The 21564-nt window shown below is 46.0% G+C and overlaps 1 protein-coding gene across 1 annotated transcript; it reads right to left on the bottom strand.

The window, feature by feature from the left end:
- Nucleotides 1-17710: 17710 nt before the first annotated feature.
- On the bottom strand, nt 17711-21561 carry LOC105670016 (uncharacterized). The gene is made up of 2 exons (XM_012363291.2): nt 20184-21561; nt 17711-19706 (listed from the first exon to the last, which is right to left on the bottom strand). The coding sequence occupies exons 1-2, from the start codon at nt 20220-20222 to the stop codon at nt 17889-17891; spliced, it is 1857 nt and encodes a 618-aa protein (XP_012218714.1). The 5' UTR covers nt 20223-21561; the 3' UTR covers nt 17711-17888.
- Between the last annotated feature and the right edge of the window lie 3 nt (nt 21562-21564).

The following is a 21564-nucleotide window of genomic DNA, read 5'->3' on the forward strand; positions in this document are numbered from 1 at the left end:
GTGTACGCGCAATCACACAGCGTATATACAAACATTTTGTACGTATTTTTCAAAGTTCACTGATGGAAACGCGACAGCTCAATGCGAAAATTTAGCACGAACAAAACCACTCGCGCGTGCAATATCGCGGACATTCAAAATCGATTCCCGAAAGCCAGCTTGGAAACGCTAAACGCCGATACGATTGCGAGGACGCGCACGATGAACAACGCGCATTGATCGAACGAACCGCAGCGGAACAAAAGCGTTCTGAAAGCATGCCGCTCGGTTATCCGCAGGGGAAAAATATATTTTTGCAGCGGCTTAATCTGAAAATAATTCGACTTTATGATGACATTTAACCGCGCGGCGTCGGCGGCGGCGGCGGCCTCGCGGGAGCGCGAACGCAGCGTGTGCAGCTTCCGTCTCGTCCCGCGCGTACACGGTTAATTGTTAGACACGTGCAAGTCCAATTAAACCATTATGTGCGGGGGCACGCGAGAGAACGCGGGAGAGTAACAGAAATATAAAATCTCGGCGGAGTGCAATAATTCACTGGCGTTTCCGCGTCGAGTTTCGCTCACCTCGGCATTTTAACTGGTTTTTATAGTTTCTCGCGTTTCGCTCGTTACAGTCCGGGATTTTGCATTCGCCGCGGCTGCCTTACCGGCCTGTAACACGGTCGTTAAACACCAACGCGACCCCGGCTACGCACAGAAAGAACGGAAAAGAGAAGCGGGACAAAAGAAATGTATCGTACGTCCAACTGCGTGACCTGACTCGCGAAATTCGAGTTGTCGTGCCGCGGCGCGTTGCGGGAACCGCAGTTATTTTCCGGATACGCGGGCGAGAATGGAAAGTCGATGTACCGTTAACGAGAATTCGCACGGCGCAAATCTCACCGGTGCGAACCACGTTGTAAGTGCATCCCGGAATTTTTCCATCGCTATTTTATTTTCGGCCGCGCTCTCGCGCGCGGATCCGACGGCGGGGAGACGCGCGATTACGAAGAAAACGGGAGAATCACGAGCGCACGAGTGAAAACACGTTGTCGATGAGGACGCGACGGGCGGAAGAGAGGCAGGTCGGCGCGGCAGTCGGCCGGGAATAAGTTATGAACTCTATGCATTTTAAATGACTAAATCTCTGAGCCGAACGTACTCTTTGCTGGATTTTTCCGGGCGAGAAATGCATTATTGGCCCGGCAATCTCCCTAGACGCCGGCGTCGGTGTGCCATCGCCCGGCACGTTGTACGTGCGGTGTTATCGCGCGTTACACCCGCTTATTCTCTCGTGTTTTCGAGAGGACGCAACGTGCCGTCTCGTAGTCTTTTCTTATTTCCTCCCTTGCGCCCGCTTTTCGTTTTTCAACTCGTTGCGCGCTTACGTTGCGCCGGATAGGAACGCCCGGGGACGTCGTCGCACGTGCGTAAAGTTACCACGCGCCTGTTGTTCCTGCGATGTCGTTGTCAGAAAGTGCAAGAAATCTTAAGGGTGAGACCCGTTCGCAGGGGGATATTCCTGGCAAGAATTCGCGGAGAAAAACTGAATAATACAATGTTCCGACCGAGGAGTGACTTCTACTTATTTACGCAGGCGAACAAAAAGATAACAAAAGATAACATCGCAACGCGCAAGTCATCACAAGCACCATTCGCTTGATTCATAGAATTTCTGAAACGGTCGAAATTTCTACCTTGCTCGTTTTTGATACTTCAATTAACGCGCGACCATCTCGCACACAGCATCGCAGATCGGCGAAATAACGATTTTGAGGATAAGTCACAGCTGAACGGGTCGCTTCAATATTTACGCGGCCGCACGACACGCTATTATGTAAACGGATGAAATTTTATCGTCGCTCGCGCGTATGCAAATCGCGAAGGAAAATAAAATTTGCATCACGCCCTTTTTCCACGCCGCCCTTTTAGAACTTCGGAATCCAATCCGACGCCGCGCACTCTCGAATTCAATATGGTGCCGCGATGCGCATATGGCAGTGTGTATCTCGACGGGATCATAAATATAATGGGTTTGGAGGGACGCGGTGGATGATGTACCGTATATAAAATTAAAATCTGCGGCAGACAATGGCCTTTTACAACATTTTCACTGAGAAGAAATCTCTTCCAAATTGGACTTTTTAAAAATTCATTACAAATTTATTAGATCTGCAGCTAGAGAAGCCATTCGGCTTGAGGACGCCTCATGGAATATCGTGCGTCACGGCGATTACTGTGATTGAAATCCGCGCGGATTCGTTTATATTGGCTGTTTCCATGTAAATTTATTAAAAAGACGCCGTCTGGCCGTAACCGCGCCGCGAGACATTCCACGGTAAATTAGATTACTACCCACTCATCAATTCCCTTTCTTCCGCTCGGTCGCGTTATCTAAAGAATTAATAAAGGCCGAACCGGCGGAAAGGCACGGGGGAGGGAGAGACGGCGCGCCTGAGCACCACTTTCAATTCCGCATTTGCATAAAATAATCCATAGCGGCTGGACGCGGTGAGAAATTACACCGTACCGCGAACGATCTCGAGTACCGACTCGGCCGAGGCGCCGGTCGAGTGGAGGTATTTATTATAGGAAATCGATTTCAAACGGAGAAATGCGCGCGACCGCGGGATTCAGGCGATAAGGAATCAGAGCCGGCTTCTTATTTCGCGCGCTATTGTCGCCGCGGAATCGACCGATAACGCTTCCAATTATTAAAAGAATTGAAAGGAGTGGAAGAGAGGGACCGGCGGGATGTCATCGTGTCACCGCGTCGGTCTGAAGCTTTAACGCGCGACACGCAATGTGCACGCTTGAAAGTGCCATTTTGCGCTGGATTCTGTGTACGCGCGCGAGCTTTCAATAAAAAAAAGGAAGAAAAAAGAAAACTGCAACCGGTACTCTAAAAGCACGCTAGCGCTGTGGCGATTGGCGCGGCGCAAAACGCGCGAAACGATATCACCGCGGCGAATTTTTGCTATCGTGCGCGAACGTACCGAAAGAGAGAGAGAGAGAGAGAGAGTCGCCTTTTAGACGCACAGCATCAGCATTTGCGTGCGTACGTTGGCGAGAGTAGGCAGACGATGCGTGCAACATTTATTAATCCACTCCCTCCATAACGACACGAAATCCCATACACCGCATATCGAGCCGCGCTCAGATATGTCTCTAAAGCCGGAACGTTCCGCTTCCATTAAACACGCGGCGCTGCTCCGCCGAGGGGAGCCAATTTTTTTCTCCCTTTTTCCATGATCGTATATCTTAAATCAGTTTTACGAGCGGCATCTTCGGCGCGCGGGAGCTACGCGCGGATGGCACGTGGACGGAGGGTGTGGATGCAAGCGCTTTGCAGTATTGATGCGTTCTCGGTGCGCGGCGGCGGAAGGGGTCGAGGTCTCTCGGAGGTCACGTCATTTCGTGTTATTAAATTTATATAGACGGCACGGACCTCTCTGATCCCGGCGACGTAGATTTGTCAGGAGGGCGGTGACCCCGCGGGCCTTGCGGGAATTCAATATTGCACTTTACCGTGTCTCTGTCCCTTCCCCCCTCGAGAGCTTCGTTCTTCTACCCTCTCTTGGGGGAGGCGCAGCCGGCAAATGTTTGTGAAACTAATGCAACCGTTCTGAGATTTGATGACACAAAGAGCGAGAGGAAGAGAGAAGGAGAAAGATAGGGAGAGCGAGAGAAGCAAGATAGGATGAGCGGCACGTAGATACGAGCGACAGTTAATCTTTCGCTCAAGAGCGATGAAATTTTCGGTCGACAACGGTAATATAGGAAGCGTAATATTTAACGGCAGTTGAAAAGATGAAGAGGTGGACAAAGAAAATAGAATATTAGTTACGTTTTAACGAATACAATGTGTAATTACATTGCGCGTAAAGAATGTTGTAATAATTACGGAAAAAATATATTTCACTGAAAGTGTTTAAAAATAGTTACCGGGATAATATTGTAAGGATGTGTGTATTAAAAGGGTTTTGAAAATGAAAGCCTTTAAAAACGGTGAATCTTAGGAAAAGACCGCTCGATCCAAGCGAAAAGTTTTCCCAAGTAATTACAAAGTTCCGCGACGAGAATTTAACGATCAGCTCACAATGAGCGCGTGGGAATTAAATAAGTATTTATATATATATATACATATATATATATATACATATATATATATATATATATACATATATATATATACATATATATACTACAAATTTTAACTTTCCGAGAACCTCATTTCAGAAAGCGATGTTCTACTTGTTCTTGTTTGCAAAGAAATGAAGAAGTTTGACCTGTAAGAAATATGAATGTATTATAATGAGGAATATTATCACGTTGATATGCTAAACTTAATTATTTAAGCGCTAAACTCTTTTTATTGATGTTTCTGTAATAATATTGCTTGTTTAAAAACATGATTAATTATGAACAAGAAGAAAACTGCAGGAAATGAATAATTTTGCAAATAAAATACATTGATCTAAAAATTTGCGAATATAGACAAATATCTCATATCTATTTCAAAGCTAATATTTTATAATACTAGAAGCTCACTCTTAATTAATTAATTAATTAACATCAGATTATTAGCGTAAATCCATTATTCAGATTTTGGCTTATAAAGTACACATGCCACGCAGTGTTCGGCTTCATGTTTATGCAAAGTATACAACAATGTTTGAATAGAAGCGACCAATATTCTAATCAGACAATAGCCTTAATTAATACTACTATATAATTATTTAATATTAGAAAATGGTAAATTACACATTAGTGCAAAAATAAACAATTGCAATTTTCTGTGATATTTTGTAAAAAAAAATTTAAATATTTTGATATTATACTACTATAATACTATAATATTTTTTGAAAAAATTACTCTAATATGTTTTTGAAAAAGCAAAGTTCAATATACAATTTATCTATTCTATATCTTTATCTATTATATATATTTATCTATAACAAGTAAACACCATGAGATTGAAACATCTTTACCTTTTTAATTTTTCCTCTGCTTCTCGTCCTTGTTTTGTCTCCTCCTTATTTTTCTTTCGCTGTTCAAAAGAAAGCTATAAAAATTATCGGCTGCTCAGGAATTCGATCAAGACACAACGCTTAAAGGACGTGGAAAAAGGAGACGCGATTAACGAGGGAATCCGATCAGGGGATTAAAGCAGCTTCCCCTTTGCGGGTGACTGCCGCTTTTCTTCTTTTTTTTAAATCGCCTGCGTGATATTCCGCGCGTGTACGCGAGTCGTATGTTTACCTCGCGGTAATGGGCGCTGCTGCGTGACGCGGTTTCTTAATTTTGTCGGTTTCAACCCCTCGGACCGGATGCGGAAGGGCGGAAAGACTGCTGCGAGAGGACGGAACACCGCACTTTGCGAATCCGACGAGAAAAACGAGACGGAACGATGGGCGAGGGGCGGCGCGAGAGGGAGCTCGGGAGGAGATGAGAGGGTAGACGAGAAAGAGAAATAGGGATAGAAAAAAATAAGGCGCAGGAGGGTAGGCGAGGGCGTGAGAGGCATGGCAAACAGGTGCCCAAAAGGGTATCGCGCTCCTCTATTTTTCTTCGGTCCCTTTCGCTCTCTACTTCACCTTTTAATGATGAGGCTGACTCTTGCCCGCCGATTCATGATCTCGGCGAAACTGCGGTTACACACGTGATGCGTGCATCTATTTTCTTCCCGTATTTTTTCTTTTCCCGTGACGGCGGAATGGAGCCGTTAGATGAGATGCTTCATGCGCATATGTGACGGCTGGAAGATTCATTAGTGCGCCATGAACACGTTGGAAAAAAAATATAGTTCAGAAAACGTATCCCGACGCTAAGTATGAAACATTTTGATATTGATCTTACCGTTTAAAATTTGAAATACTTCATCAATATGAAATGTTTTACTTACACTTGCATTGTACTTTGCAATTATGCTACGATAGTAAAATGATCGTAAATTGTGCTACTCTTACCAGAAATTTTTTTGTCAAGTCGAAGATAAATCGTCGTAACGTGCTTGTTGTTAACGACGTCAGGTGATATTTATCTTATACTTCAAATGCGCTCCCTATTCTACTGGAAAGTCACGTCAGCGATGTCCAGTCATATATCTCACTTTGGTTTTCTAAAAAAAAAAAAAAAAGAAAATATGTAAAAATGCGGAAGAGGGAGAAAACAAGGAGGCGGAAAGTACATTTAGAGATGAATGCATTTCAAGTGCATTTGTCTTCATTTGTAAATCATATTGGAATTATAAATGTTAATTTGTGTAGTACTACTGTGTCGTAGTACTCACAAACATATCTATTAATCTTGTAATGTCGTTTAAAAGAAGAAAAAATTTACTACGAATATATTTCATTTTGATATACTTCGACTGAATATATTTGTGCAAGTTTAATTTCGCTTTTGCAGACGCGATGCGAGGAGCGCTCTATCTATTTTCGATTTTTGAAGCATCTATCGCACCGCGTCTCACACACACACACACACACACATACACATATCTATCGGCCCGGCTGCGAGCCAGCAAGATCGAAGCGAATCTTTATCCTCGGCGTCACGCAAGCGCGATAATCGCATTTTAACGAGTCTCCCGTCGGCGAACGACAAGTACTAATTATCCAACAATCTGTCAGCGAGATACAATTAAACCGACATTATAAAGTCTGCGAGTCGGCGACGGGAGAGAGACCGAGTTGAAATTTCCAGACTGCGTACTTCCGCCCTCGCGGGAGGCCAGTCTTAAGGGAGGATCCTTTAAATTCGCATAAACGCGGAAAACTATCCCCGACTGAATACCCGTGTACAACATCGCGACGGGACTTTGCTTCTTCTGCCGCTCGCGCGCTCCTGATTTCTTCCTCGTTCACCCCCTCCGCCCCGTCGCCGCTCCACTCCTCCCCCCCCCCCGTCACTTTGTCGTCCGCTCCCCAGACACAATTCACTCTCGCTCAAAGTTAAATACTCGGCGCGAAACTTCCGCTTTTCGCCCGGTGCCTTCTTAATCATTGACACTAACTCACGCCCGCTTGGAATGTATAAATAACTAATTAGACGGCTGACGCGGGCCGGGTGAGCGCGAGGCGCGTGCATTAAATGCATAATTTAAACGTCCATTAACGCGCACGCCATAGTCCCGCGACGTTAATACGCGAGAGAGCCGCATGCCTTAATTCGTCCCGTGGGAATTCGACAGAGTACCGAATCTCGCCCGCACGCGTGTGACACCCTTCTCGAGACTGCGCGAAATGTCATCCTTAATATTTAGGGCGGAGTGTTTCCGAATACCACGGTACTCAAGATCACTGTTAAACCGAAATCGCTTCTGGCACCTTGAAAATATAGCGGGACAGAATATTTCCCCCAATAATTCGAATTAGAATTCCAGGATGCTCGCATAAATCTTCATTATCCCGTAACACAATATCAGTTCGCGCAATTACAGAAATCGAACAGCTCCGATCTTGAAAATAAGACTATAACGTGGAAAGTGGCGTAGTGTTTTTGCGGGCGCAACAACAGCGTGTCCCGGCGCGGGAAATATCCAATACCGTGATTGCTAGCGAAGAGCGCGAATAAATGTAACATACGCGCGCGTAGATACACTCCATCGCCGACGATATCCGCGATAACGGCGAGAACTGGCGGGGAAAGAGTGGGCAAGGGCGGCCGTGCCCTCTGTCTCGCTCCGACTTCGTGGCACCGAGTTGACAGATTGGAAACAGCCAGAGACTTTTATGGCAGCTGTTTCCCGCGCGACCATAAATCCTTTATCTCGATTGTTTATCGCACGGCGAGAGAGAGAGAATTTCTCATTTGCGTTAAAATTGTTCCCCGGGATCGTATACACGCTCGATGCGCATCGTCTCCATCGACAGCCCTCTATCCCATCCCCTTTCACCGCTCCCTCACTCCTCTCCGCCCGAGAGATCTGCCGTACCTCGCCGACCCTCCCCGTCTATGTTCGTCCTCGCCATCTCCGCGTCGGCGAAAGCGCGCGCGTGCATCCGGCTGGATGCGACCGCACCTGAATGCGCGCACTTATATTGGGGAAATGTTCAATTTTATGGGTCATTTCGCGGAGCTTTATGTCGGCCCGAGCCGGGATTGCCCGGATTCGACGAAAAAAAGAAAAGATAAAGAGAGAAAAAAAATTCCGACTACGACGACGCTGTGGAATTCCGGCGAGCGCCGCGATTCTGTTCTTACGAACGAGAGAAAACGAGAAATGCCGGCATTCGGTGAAATTAAGAAACAGCTAGTCCCATGCTATTATCCCACCGCTCTTCGCTTCTTCACTTTCGCATCTCCTCACCCGGTCTTTCGCTCGAGGTTCGCCGGTTCGGCGATGGAATTTAGTAGAAACGAGGATGACGAGCTTCGAAGTCCCGGGATAATGGCGCGTTCCATACCGGCGGGAATGCCTAAGGTGGATGGCGGTGGTTTGGGGGCGAAATTTCGCGCTCGGCGAAGAAAATTAGTCGTTCGCGCGATTAAAAGCGGAATGTAGTTTTTCGCAGTGTGCGCTACACGGAGTGACACTTCTAAGCGTTCTATTAACGAGACGCTCGCTACCATTTTGGTTCGAGCGAGACATAAATTCGTGCGACATAAAAATACGCAGGTAAAATCGGTCGTGCACAATGCGCTCACGTCGCAATAAAAACACGCGAGGGGTGCACTCGTGGCTGCCGGAAAACCTTGCAGTCACGTCGCGGTGGATTTTCAGTTTTACGTTTTGCAAAGGGTCAAACGCGAGCAAACGTGCGCGCGCGCGCGCTCTCTCGCGTCGATGGAATAACATTTGGCCTTTCGCAGCCGTCGATTTTCATCAAGTGATCCAACTTTGTTGCACGGTTCGCGCGTGTTTACGCTCAATCCCGTTGCACCTGGTGCACGCGTGGCGCGGCGTGGCGGCCGTCGTGTATTATCCAAATTGCATTATCGCTCTCTGTTTGCGCGGTTATAACGTCAGCCGATGTATTTGTCACGGAGCACCTCGCCTCGCACACGGTCGGTCAAATGGCTTAATTGCTTTGTCCACGCAATTACGAAATTGCTTACAATTTACAATCAGTCGGCCGGACCGCGCTTCTCGCCGATCAATTTTATGAACGCCGCCGCGCGCGCCGTCCTTTTTTGGGTTGTTTGCCTCTGTGCATAAATCAACGCCGCCGTTCGCGCGATAAATGCATATTGATATAAAGCGTCCGACGCGGCGCGCTCTCGCAATTAGCTCTGATTGTTACATTCGGTCCATTATTCCTGTTGAAAAAAGGTTGCGAAACCGTCGGGAATTTATTTCCTTTAATTCCGCTTTTTGAAATTCACAAAGTGTCGATCGCCTCTTGTCCGATTTATTCGCATCATCCGCTGTGACGCATCAAGAACAGTCGACCGTCACGATTATTCTTGTCTATTTTTTTTTAAATTCTCCAGCATTCCCCGTACTCGAGTCCCGTATCGCTCGTATTTCACAAATATCGGATCGCGCACGCGGGCCGTAAAGTATTCCCAAAATTCCGTTTAAACGGCCGCGCGTGGGCGTTTTGCGAAATTTATTTTCGCGAGAATCGACGGGCGGCAGCGGCGGCGACAGACCGATCTACCCGCTCGCGAAGCACGAGCGGACGATCCGCGCGCGGCTGGCGGCTGGCGACGCGACAGTGACGGGCCGCGCGAGTAATCGATTTTTCGCGTCCGATGGGGCAATAGCAACTATGCCGTATAATCGCGCACAGCAGAATAATTTAATAATACCATGGACCGAGTGACCGTGCCGAATTTAACCGCGCTCGCTCACACCAGTCGGCTATCGATATACAAAACGCGTGCGGGCATTAATGGAATTGGAGCGGATGATCCTCGCGCGATTGCCGCTCGTATATCTTCCGCTTCGCTGCTATTTATTCCACGTTTCCATCTGAATCTTGCTCAAGACATTCGACGGGTTGACTCGACGTGGAAATAGTCAGCTCCCGTATTGACTCTCTCGCATCCAGAGCAGCTCTGCTCGCGAAAGTCGAAAATGCATTCGCAAAACTTTTATCCTTGAAAAGCGGTCGGGTGCGAAAACTGAAATTCGAAATTCCTCAGCGAAAATAAATGCGCGCAGCGTTAAAATAAACAGGCGCGGGGAGGAAGTCGGCGAGGGACGCGAGCGCATATTTTTATACGCCCGGGGAAAATACCGGGGCGCGAACGGCGAGCCATTTTCTGGCCATTTTTCTGAGGTATCCGGCGTGGCGGACCGTGCTGTATTTGTTTTCCGCATGTAACGAGTTTCGTATACAGACGAGGTCGTTATTTACACGCGCGATTCGTTACATACTAATTTTGACGTCGAACGTGCGAACTATACAAAACGAACATGTTTTATACGGGAGATTTTATCGAAATAAAACAAAAGCATTTTGCAGCGGTCAAGTCACGGGTGGAATTGTTGGAATTTTGGAAAAATTCAACGCCTATTACACGACAGAAATCATGAAATCTAAAATATCTCTTAATCAAATGTTCCGTAGATATCTTTCTGGTACATATTTGCAACCTATATATCCATTTACATCGTCAGCGATATCGTCAGTTTGGAATGGGACGCTTGGATTTCATGTCTATAAAGAATCTAACAGTTTCCGGGAACTTCGCGAACCAATATTACTTCGCTCATGTTTGATGTGCAACGAAATTGATAGCCAATCGAGCGAATGAACGAAAAGACCCATGTAAGTCGGAACGGTTCACGTCCCCTAGTCAGGCGAAATGCTAATCGTAAGCAAAGAGTAGACGAGAGGGGGCGGGGTGCGGCGCCCACGCGCCACCGGTGAAATCGATTGGGAAAGATCTCCGATTGCGGGAGAGCGTCAGCTCGTCCGTCTCGTGCGATTTCATCCGCGCAGAAATAGCTGCGTAGCTACGGCGTCGTCTACAAATCGAACGATATGGGCCTGGCGTCGTGGAATTCCTAAACGCGAGCCAATAAAAACTTTTCCAATTGGCTTCCCTTGGCTTAATTCACTGGAACCGTACGTAAGTAGCGAGGCGGGTTGTATAGCGAGCAGAAGGTTACTCAATGGCGACGACGACGACAGCGTCGATCGGCGACCAGAAAGAGGAAGGACGAAGGAAAAAGAGGAATGGAATTGTATGACCGCCGTCTCAGAAGGGCGAGCGAGAGCTATCCGCAAGGGGTGTGATCCGCGTACGTCTGCGATCGCGCAGCTCCGATTTCAATTTAGATCGCCCGCGACGATCGACGCGACCCGATTCGGCTGCTTTCAGCGGTCCCGTTCCATTCCAACGCCTGGCTTTATTAGCATCGTTCAATGGAACACTTGGTATACAGCGAGATCGGTTATAAGTTGGCCGAATTGCGAGGCCGATCGCGAAGAATATAGATGAGAAGTTTGGAGAACTCCGGATTTTGAAAAAAAAAAATGATAAATATACAGTAAGCAATGATTGAAAAACTGAAGGATAATAGTAAGACTTTTTAAGTGACTTATCCTTATGCCATCGAAATTTGTTTTCTTTGCTCATCACGAGACAAGAATATTTTCAATTATTAGTTCCGTTGACGTCATCTCAGTTGTAGACGCAACTTGGAAAACTTTGCGCTAAAGTTATACATGTTTCTAAAATTAAAAAAAAAAAAAAAAAAAACAAGTCATTAAAGTACAAATCGATGACGTAGGAGGCGAGAGCGATAAAGAAGAAGAACGCCTGAGGGAAAATACGGCTGCCGGGACGCGATTTATCGGCGGGGCCCGAGAAGGGAAAAAGTCTTTGTAGGATGGATAGTGACGAGGGTTCAATGTAGTGGCGGGGAGCAGGTCGAAGGGAGAAAGAAGGGGGGGGAGGCGAAACAGGCGGAGAAGAAAGAAGAAATCGCACGACGAGAGAAAGGGGGATCGGATATCGGCGTAGTTCCGTAAAGTTTCGATAAGTCGGTCCCGAAGCGTTTACTTCCTAGTGAGCACGACTGCCGAGCGTAGGATGGAAGGCTGAAGGAAGTCTAGACTTTGGAAGATCAAAAGGTACCGTCGGCCTGGAAGTAACGCGACCCTGGCGTCTGACTTCGCAGTCGCCGAGTTCTCGGGAAATCCTCTTCCTTCTCTCTCTCTCTCTCTCTCTCTCTCTCTGTCTTCCTCTTATTTCCTTCTTTCCCATCGAGTTTTATTTTCCTCTCCTCATTCTGCCCCCTCCGCGATCGTCTCTCTCTTCTTGCGGCGTAAGCAGGTCACTTCTGTAGTCGCGCGATTGCTTTAAGCGCGCTTGAGCTCTCGACTATGGCAACGTCATCCCGCATGGCGATAATATTGTTAATTTTGCCACTCTAAAAAAACTGATGCAATTGTCCCTCTATAATCAAAGTTTCAGCGAGGAGGAGTGAGCTTTAATAATTCGTAGACTCGGAGCACCTTATTTCACATAAACGGTGATACCCTCTGCAGAGAACGCAATCCTGGAAAGAGAACCGCGCACGGCATGAATGAATCGGTCCGCCTTTTCCATTTTTCTTCCGTTTCCTCGCTGCAGGAGAGATCCTCCGCAGCGAGATCAAAGCACGCGACGGAAACTTTGATGCGATTATACGCCCGCGTGTAAGAACCAATTGCATCTTTTTCTCGAGGGCGAGGCGAAGATGGTGCAGCGCGTCGATCCCGTGCTCGCCCGCGAGGAAGAGAACGGAACGCTCGAGAGAATGCGCGCTCGTATTAGGATTCTATTAACCTATTTTCCCGTTTATCGCGGGCGGGCAGGTCAAGCCACAAAAGGGAACGTTAATGACATTTCTTTTAACAGGTTCGAGACGGTACTCGCGCGCGACCTCGCCGTAGCCGCGGAAAAATAGCTCCGCCTCGCCGCGGGGCGAGTAGCGGCGCAAATTGCATTCCCCGCGGAGCGGTGGAAGCACGAAGACGGAAGTGCCGATTGTTTCTTTACGACGATGTTGAGTAATCGCGGAGAAACTTTTCCCGCAACTTCCCCATCGTTTGCCACTGTGCGCCCGAGGTTTGAGAGACTCTCCACGGCAAATGCGTACAAGCGAGATTTCATTGCGGGATTGCGACGATTGTCCCGGACTCGACACTTGCCGTGAGCGCACACGCGGGCGCGCTGTGTCATAAATACACTTCAGCAATTATCTCGTTTCTCGCGCGCAATTAATCAACAGCGCGAGAATATGTTCTTTTAAAGCCGCGGAGATCCTTTTGTTACACGGAAGCCGTTGTGCTCAAAGGATATTTATTGCCCCAGTTTTATCGCCGCATTGTTTCGCACAATATCTTTTATAATAAGCTTTGCAGGTTGCAGTTTCGATTTGCAATTTTAATGGATTGGAAATGGAATTGCCGCGTTTCATCACTTCGCTGTTTTTTAATTGATTGATCGTAGTTTTCATTACGCAAATGATATGTCGTACGCGCGATATTGCCTTCATTAATATCAACCACCTGAAATCACCGTAATTATTATCGTGCCGATTTAATATTATAACAGCGATTTCGTACTCACGCGTAGTTACACGCGGGAATCGCATTTATACGCATCGATATCAAGCATTACCGCAGAATGCACGGTTGATTATACCACTCGTCGATATGGGATATCCACGCGTCACGGGGATATATGTGTATTCGACTCTTGGCGATTTAATCAGGCAGCGACGTCGTAAAATTTCCATCCATCGTAAAATTTTCGATCTACCGGAATTTTCGGCCGTTTTTGGCTTGATCTTTATGATGAATCCATAAAGAGACAAGACGGTATATATTCCGACAGAGCCGGAAAGTCAGAGTGCCGGAATGAAAGAAGACAGGGCAAAGGGAAAAGAGGAAAATGGCTTTCAATATCCCGTAAAAGGAATCGCAAAAATTCGGATATTAGCTCGCTTCACGTCGATGGTAATCATATGTGAGGAGTCGTCGGTACAAGGGCGGCGAGAGCGGCAAGGGTAGTCGCCGTGGGTGGAAGAGAGCTGGTGAGGTCGGCGGGGTGAGACCGACGCGGAACCCGGCTTGCCTTTGAGGTCCTGCCAAAGAACATTCTATACGAAAATAAAACAAATAAATCGCGTGCTTCAGACGTTTACGTAATAGGAAACGAAATAGGATGTTGATGCGACTTGTTTCTCGCACCGCCCCGGCTGTCGCTTACGCTCGTTGTTGCAAGTGTACAGCTCACCTTCGCCGATCCGTTCAGCTGCGTAAGTGTGTTTACGTTGCGTCAGAAAGGCGCGAAAAACGCGAGCGGGTCTCAGAAAACGGGTCTCAGATGCGTACGCGTACCGCCTTGCGGAAAGAAAAAACCAGGCACGCTACAGAGAGAAATATCCAATCTACTGCTGTCGGTCAAAGGAAAAGTATCTCGCGCAAAAAGGTCGGCAGAATGACGTGAACGCGGCGGTGGCGTCGAAGTAGACGAACCATCGGTGAGGAGAGAAGACCGGGAGTTTCGCATCAACGTCGAAGTTACGCTAAAAACGTCTCTTAGTCGTCTTCTTTGGCCGCCCTGTAGTTTCAGTTTGTTGCACGTAATTTATAACGTGGTCTGCACTCGAGTGAATGCTCATCGGAACGAGTAGTCGACCAGTTAGTATCTCTACTAATCGATCGCGGAGCAAGTCGTCATCGAGATGTTGAATGTCTGAAAAAAACATTTTGTAACATATTAATATTAAAATGTCAATTGTATTCTTTGTTGTACATTTAATTAAAATTGAAAATAAATAAAATACAAAAGTAAAGAACGTTATTTACGTACCTCTGTCTCGTCACAATTTTATTCAGTATGCGACACGATAAATGCATAAATATTCCAATGAATATTCACGAATACTCCACGTACATTAATTGCACAAATACATTCGATAAAAAAGCCATAAGCGCTCTTTTGAGCGCATCGCGAGTGCATCGCATTTTGGGCAGCAATTTTATCTCGTTGTACCGAGCCGAGCACCTGCGTTGCACAGATCGTTACGAAATTGCACGCCGCGCTCATGCAGGTTTAAAAGCTCACCCGTCGCGCACGTTGCAGCCCGGACTTGTTTCTTGATACCCGCAGATGCTTTTCGGTGGATTTACAGCCGACAGTACGTACGTAGGCAAGTGTGCCGGTGCCACGGCGTGTAAGGCTTTGCCCGGATGGGGGTTTACGGCGCGGAGTCGGCGAGAGAAAGAGAGCGCGAGAGAGGAGAAGAGTCCTCCTGAAGGTAGGAGGCAGCGATAAAACCAGCACCATGGAGGCGCGCGTCGACCGGGATGTTTTTAAAACTTACTCCTCCATCCGCGCCGACACACCCACACCATTAAGAAGTACATACCGGAGATCCTCTCCTTCTCCACAATTTCTTCCTCGCTCTTCTCCGCTCCCTTCCTTCCCTCCTCATTCTCTCTCACTCTCTTTCGTTCCTTCCTCGGCGTTGTCTTCTTTTTCCTCTCCGACGAACGGCCTGTAAAGTCTGCTGTATACTACGTCTTTCGGCCTCACCCTGACAAGAATACACGTCACGCTCGAACAACTCACTCTGCACTCTCTCTCTTCCTATCTCTTCTGCCCGCCCCGCTTCCTTCCTAACATTTGCGCCGCGTTTCTTCCGTTCTCATTTCGTGCCAAACCAGACGGTAGCGGTGCTCGTGAGATTTCGGATCGGAGGGTGATCCGTGAGCGCAACCCCCGAAGTCGTTCGCGCGGATTTAAATATCTGAAAACGGCAGAGAGAAAAACGTCTTTTCCGCCACGCGTTTAGTAAGCCCTGTTTCCCTTTTCTCTCCTTCACGCGTCGGCCTCTCACGCGCTGGGGCGTCAATCTCCTATCAGACGGGTCTCCCGGCCTTCTCTCCATCGTCTTACTGTTAAAAGCCGGGCTTCTTTTCTCTCCTACTCCCAATCTCGTCTTCGCTTCCTCCACTTTTTGCCGTCTGAAAGCCCGATAGACTTACGGCGCTGGCTGTGCGCTTATCTCCGAGTTGCGTGCGAGTATACATACGAGAGGGTGCTTACCGATATAAAGCAGGAATTGAGTTGAATTTAGAAGGCTGAATCTGAAAAATATTCTCCATGAATTGGTTAATGCCTTCTTTTTTTGATAAATAGCAAGTATATTAATATAGTATTAACTGACAGTATTATTTACATTGGCAAACGTAAATGGGAAAAATATTATATTATTTGCGCAAAAACTCCCAAGTTTGTTTAAAACTAATTAAGTATGATGGCTGTGTTATTATATTTCTCCTGAATTTGCAAAAGACCTTTCGAGAAATTATTAGTTTTTAAACAATTTTGCTGACTCCAAATTAACCAGAAAATCCGCGCTATACTTTTCACTTACAGAATTCAAAATGTATGCTGTATCGTGAAACATTTCTTAAGTAAAATTTAATCAGTCGCGTATTTACCTGCGCCACAGTGGCAGCGCGGCGTAGCCCAACTTTCGCGAATCCCCTTAAGCTACGTACACACAGTTAATAGATCAGACCGCGCGATAATCGGATCCGGCGCGTCGGTGCGGCAATAACGCCGTTCCCCCTCAATCCGAGGGAGCTCTCATTTTTCGGCGGGCGTCTTTAATTAAGATCTTCCGTGGAAATTTCCCTGGCGTATTCGACGCGCCGAGAGCCTCGCCGCGAAAGCGTCCGCAATTCCTCGATAAACCGCGCTGAAAGGAAACTCGTTAAAACCAATCTGCCAGGGATCGAGTCGATCGTTTTGCACAATTCGCACTGTAGCAAAGCGAACGAGGGAAACGTAGGGTGACCGAGATCAGGTAAAGAGCCGCTGAAGGACAAGCGAGGGACGTCGGGGAGGAAAGACGCCGCGGCAGCGAAAGCGATTAGACGTGGGTCTCGGAAAAAACGAAGAATCTTCCACGTCGCTCACGTAGGATACTGTGCCCAGGGCGGCGAATCTTATTCCTGATCATATTAACGCTGTTGATCGCCGAGGAAGGAAGAGACGGGGCGATCTAATTAAAAACTTCCGGGAGTTCGTCCGGTCGATCCTCGCGGCGATTTGCAATTGGCGCGTTCGTAAGCGAGCGGATGAGTTAAGCTCGGGAACGCGCGCGGACAGAGAAGTAGTTGGACAGAGCTGTCTGTCTTCCTTCGTCTCTGCCGAGATGCTAGAAATAAGAAAGGAGCGCGCAGGGACGCGCGATCGGGAAGCAGCGGCGGATGTGGAGAACCGGCGGAGATAAAGAGAGAAGAAGACGGAGATACGAGAAGGCGGATCGGACGGAAGCAACTACTAAACGTAGAAAGTGAACGTGGCAGGTCGGCCAGGACGGGAGGGTAGATAATTAGACAAGAAACACAGGCTCGTTCTCCAGCTCCCCCCTGCCGCCTTATCCGACACAACCTGCTTTATCCGACCTTCTCCCCCGCGCTCGAGCCCGTATCCTCTTTAATTAAATATAAGCGTCGGCCTATCCCTGTTTCTCAAACTGCGCCGTACGCCTTCTTCCTTCATGCGTATCCTTGCCGGTGCTCTCTCGCAGGTTCTGTATTCATGTTTATATGAGGGACGCATATATGCGTGTAGAATGTATATTACAATAACACTGTCTAATAGTGAACTTTCGCCGCACGTTATAGCCGTTTCTATAATACGAGAAATTTTACGAAATTCTTATTAAATGCCGTACCTTGTCGATTTATTTTAATGCAAATATTTTTTTTTTCTTTTTTTTTCTTTGCTATGCGATTACATTGCATATTAGAGTACAATCAATCCTCCATTAAAAAATCGAATCTTGATACATTTTATTGGAAAGTATATTAATTTGATAAACGTTATATTATATTATGTATTACGTAATTTATACGAATTAATTGCTGCAATCATACAAATATATGTATAATTGCAATATCGCAATTAACTTTTCCATCGTCGTTTTTGTACCTTAATTACTGATCATCAACGAATGACTTTGACGTAGTGATTTGTAGTGTTTTAGTGCGATTTAGGGTTTCGTGTTCTCTTCGAATTACTGGCGACTCGGTGGTATCAATTATCCTGAAAGAATGACGGGAAGCCTCAAACTTTTGATTAGCATCGCCGCTTTCCAGCCGTTCTGATTTGAATAATTGTCCGTTCTCGCGTTTTATTATTATCGAATTCGATTCCGTGAAATTATTATTTGCCTTATCGAACGTGTCATTAAAATTAATTTGTTTCCCGGAGTGTATAATAAAGCTGTTATTAGAATCAACAGAAATAACATCTAGTGAAGTATTACCTGAATTTTTAAATGGAATCAATGAATCTATCCTCGAAATATTTTTACCGTTAACAAAATATGGCTTGGTGTGAATTTTTCGTCGATCTCCAATTCGATTCCAATTTGAATCTATTAGCGACTGTCCGCGCAGCATTATATCTTGATTCGTATCTCGATATGTCGTGTAATAATTATTAACATTTTGTTTCATATTTTCGTAACCATATTTGTTTCTGTATCGATGTCTCCCCATTCCATCTTCGTTTCCCACATATAAAGATGGTAACGTTGCATTATTAAAGCGCAATGGCTCAACATTACGAGCGTTCATATGTCTTGCATTACGATTGCGCCAGGAAGATGCAACGGCTTCCATATTATCCGTCGAAGATGGTATCCTTTGCGCGTTGTCGGCCGGCGAGGATTCGAGGAAATTTTCGATCGATTGCCTGTGCGTGTTCAAGGAGTCAAAAATCCTACGGAGTATCCATTGGTAAGCTTGCTTCTCGCGTTTCGGGATCGTGTCGTTCGACTGCGTCGCTTGATCTAACGTGTCGTTCAACTGCGCCGCTTGATCATTCGCAAATTGCGAATGATTCACGGGAAGTGCGATGGTCGGCGGATGATCCACCGGTACCACGTGAATCAGATGCTTCTGACCCTGTTGATCGGTTCCCAGGATTAATTTCGACGTCAAATTGATTGATTGATCCTGTTCTTTCACAAATTTCGGCCGCGATCGGTGTATCGTCGTATTTCTGAATCTGTCTCTCTGCTCAGGCGATTCCTCCTTCTTGGGCTGCTCGGTGCTCGCGTTCTCTTGAATGGTAACGCGATCATCTGTCCGCGGGATCTTGTCCTGACTGGCGACCGAGTCTCGCGGCGTCAATCGCCAGAGATCCTTCGATCGATAATGCTGCTCGGAAAAACTGTTCTCCAAATTGGACAAGACATTGTCATGATTGTTATTGTACTGCGTTCTGATAATCGAGACCGGCGCTCGCTCGCTCTGGGATGTTACGTAAACATAGGAATTCGGCCAGAGATTGCTCGCGGGGAAGCGATCGTCCGCTTGCGGCATTATCGTCAGCTGGAGATCGTGTCGCGGCGAGTCGGAAACTGACAGCTGCTTGACCCTCTGCAGGACCCACTTGAATAAGGGATTCCTCTGCGCCGCGCACGGCTCGCAATCCACGCATCCGTCCTGGCACAGCATCCAGTGGCCGTTGAGCAGACGATAGACATTGCCGCGCGACACAACATTCACGTCGTCGCTGAAATTCACGTTGACCGGCCCGCCGTAGAAAGACGCGTCCAACGGACGCTTGTAAGGCACGTTAGCATCCTGCGGCGGCGGGGTGACCGACTTGAGAATAATCTCATGGAGTATGTACTCCCAAGATGGTGCGAGATGCCACGGAAATGCCGATATCCCGGGATTGTATCGCTGCTGTTGCCGCGTGCGTCTGAAGAGATCACCGCGACTCAGAGCAAACAAAAGAATCTGAAAAGAGATTTTCGTGTCACGGCATCGTGGATATTTGCACGGGCGAATAACGAATATTTGCAACATGGCACGTCGAAGTTTGCTTGCAAACTAGATTATAACGATATTTCCGCGACCTTTTGGATCGTCGATTCTCTCGCAGCAACAGCGGATATAAAATTATCATTCGATGCATTTTAAATGCACGCGTCCGTGTATATGGCCCGAGCGCGTTTTGCGCGTTGAAACAATTGGGAAACAATCGCGCGACATAAACCGGATCCGATTCTGCGCGGAAATATGTAAATAGACGTTACACTGAATATTTTAACCGAACAATGTAGACGACAGCTGCGACAGAGGATAAAAACCGAAATTAAATTTGCCGCGAACGAAAGGTAAACGGTAGATGCATAAATATCTGAGAATCGACGCTGATGTCATCGATTATAAATGGCATTAAAATTAAATGACTTGAAATCGGTTTGTACTCACCGTCACCACCGCGTACCTCCCCTTTAACGTATACATCATTCCGCAGTCGCGATCGCCGCCACACTAACGAGACCGGTGCGAGTAAAACGCGAAAGAAGACAGAAAAAGGCTGTCTCTCACCTGATGGATGAGTAAATCATACGGCGGCTATCAAATGTCAAGAATGCTGACATTACTCACGGCTAAACATTCGTCCGGCGATCAAACAACGTAACTCAAACAGCGCCGTTAGTCGGCTTTATCATGGGTAATTCGAGAACACAGCTATATACGAACATAGCGTAACCGCAGCTGAATGATTCATGCTCAAAACGGTACTCGAGCTTCCCTAGATTTTGCCAAATCTCTCGAGTGTGAAAGAACTTAAGAGAGAAAAATTAATTTTCTTGAAAACATAATTTTTCTACAATCCGGATTCTAGTTTAAGTATTTAAACATTGGTTTTATATGCAGACTGCAAGAGAAGAGCTGAAAAATTCTGATAAATTATTAATTGAAATTATAATTTTATTAGTTTAATGTTATTATTATTATTATTAAACTAATAAAATTATAATTTTGTACAAACAGAGAAATACAATTTTATTAGTCTTCGAATTTACTGCTTACAGTTAAATTTATCCATATTTGTAATATGTGTTAATCCGACTAGGAAATAAAATTTTCATCTATCCCGGCATTAATACAAAAGTATTCATAGTCTCAGTATGGATATGTCAGAGATATAAATAGACGATCGAGCTGACGTTTATCATATCTGGCTAACGGAAACGTTCGAGAATATCATATCCGCGGATTCGATAAAATATATACCGGTCGATGTAATCTAGCGAGGTAGTCTAGCTAGCTTGATTCTATTTCGCGTTTCGGTCTACCAGCCACGTGCAGTCAGATAGACCGAGTTAGTGTGTGGAGAAATGACGCGCGGTGAATTACTGTTTCATTTAAACGGCTATATCAGTGGCATTTGATTAACAATAGAGATGATTGAAAAACATATCTACGAACTACGGCAATAGATTTTTTATGCTCTTTATCGTGTTTATGACATAACGTATGTGTTATTACGAGAAATATTTTCCTAATGATATCACATTTTACTTTCCAGCGTGAATAATGCAATTCGCAAATATCAAATATATATAATATTCCTATTAAAAGTAATAAAATTATTTCAACATTAATTTCTTAAACAACATGTAATAATAAAAGAGTGATCGTCATTAATTAATGAGAAGTATATCATCTTATTCATAAATATAGAAAAAAATGATAAAGAAATTGTGTTAACTCTTAAAAATTTTTATAATAAATAAAAAATATAAAGGAATATATTATAATACAAGTATTTTCCATAGGAGTACGCTACTTGTCGATCTTA

The sequence above is a fragment of the Linepithema humile genome, chromosome 7, assembly GCF_040581485.1.
Source record: "Linepithema humile isolate Giens D197 chromosome 7, Lhum_UNIL_v1.0, whole genome shotgun sequence".
Taxonomy (NCBI): domain Eukaryota; kingdom Metazoa; phylum Arthropoda; class Insecta; order Hymenoptera; family Formicidae; genus Linepithema; species Linepithema humile.

Coding starts and splice junctions, on each gene's coding strand:
- LOC105670016 (XM_012363291.2), bottom strand. CDS start 20,222: ATGATGTATACGTTAAAGGGGAGGTACGCGGTGGTGACG. Junction 19,707..20,183: donor GGAGGTACGCGGTGGTGACG/GTGAGTACAAAC, acceptor ATCTCTTTTCAG/ATTCTTTTGTTTGCTCTGAG.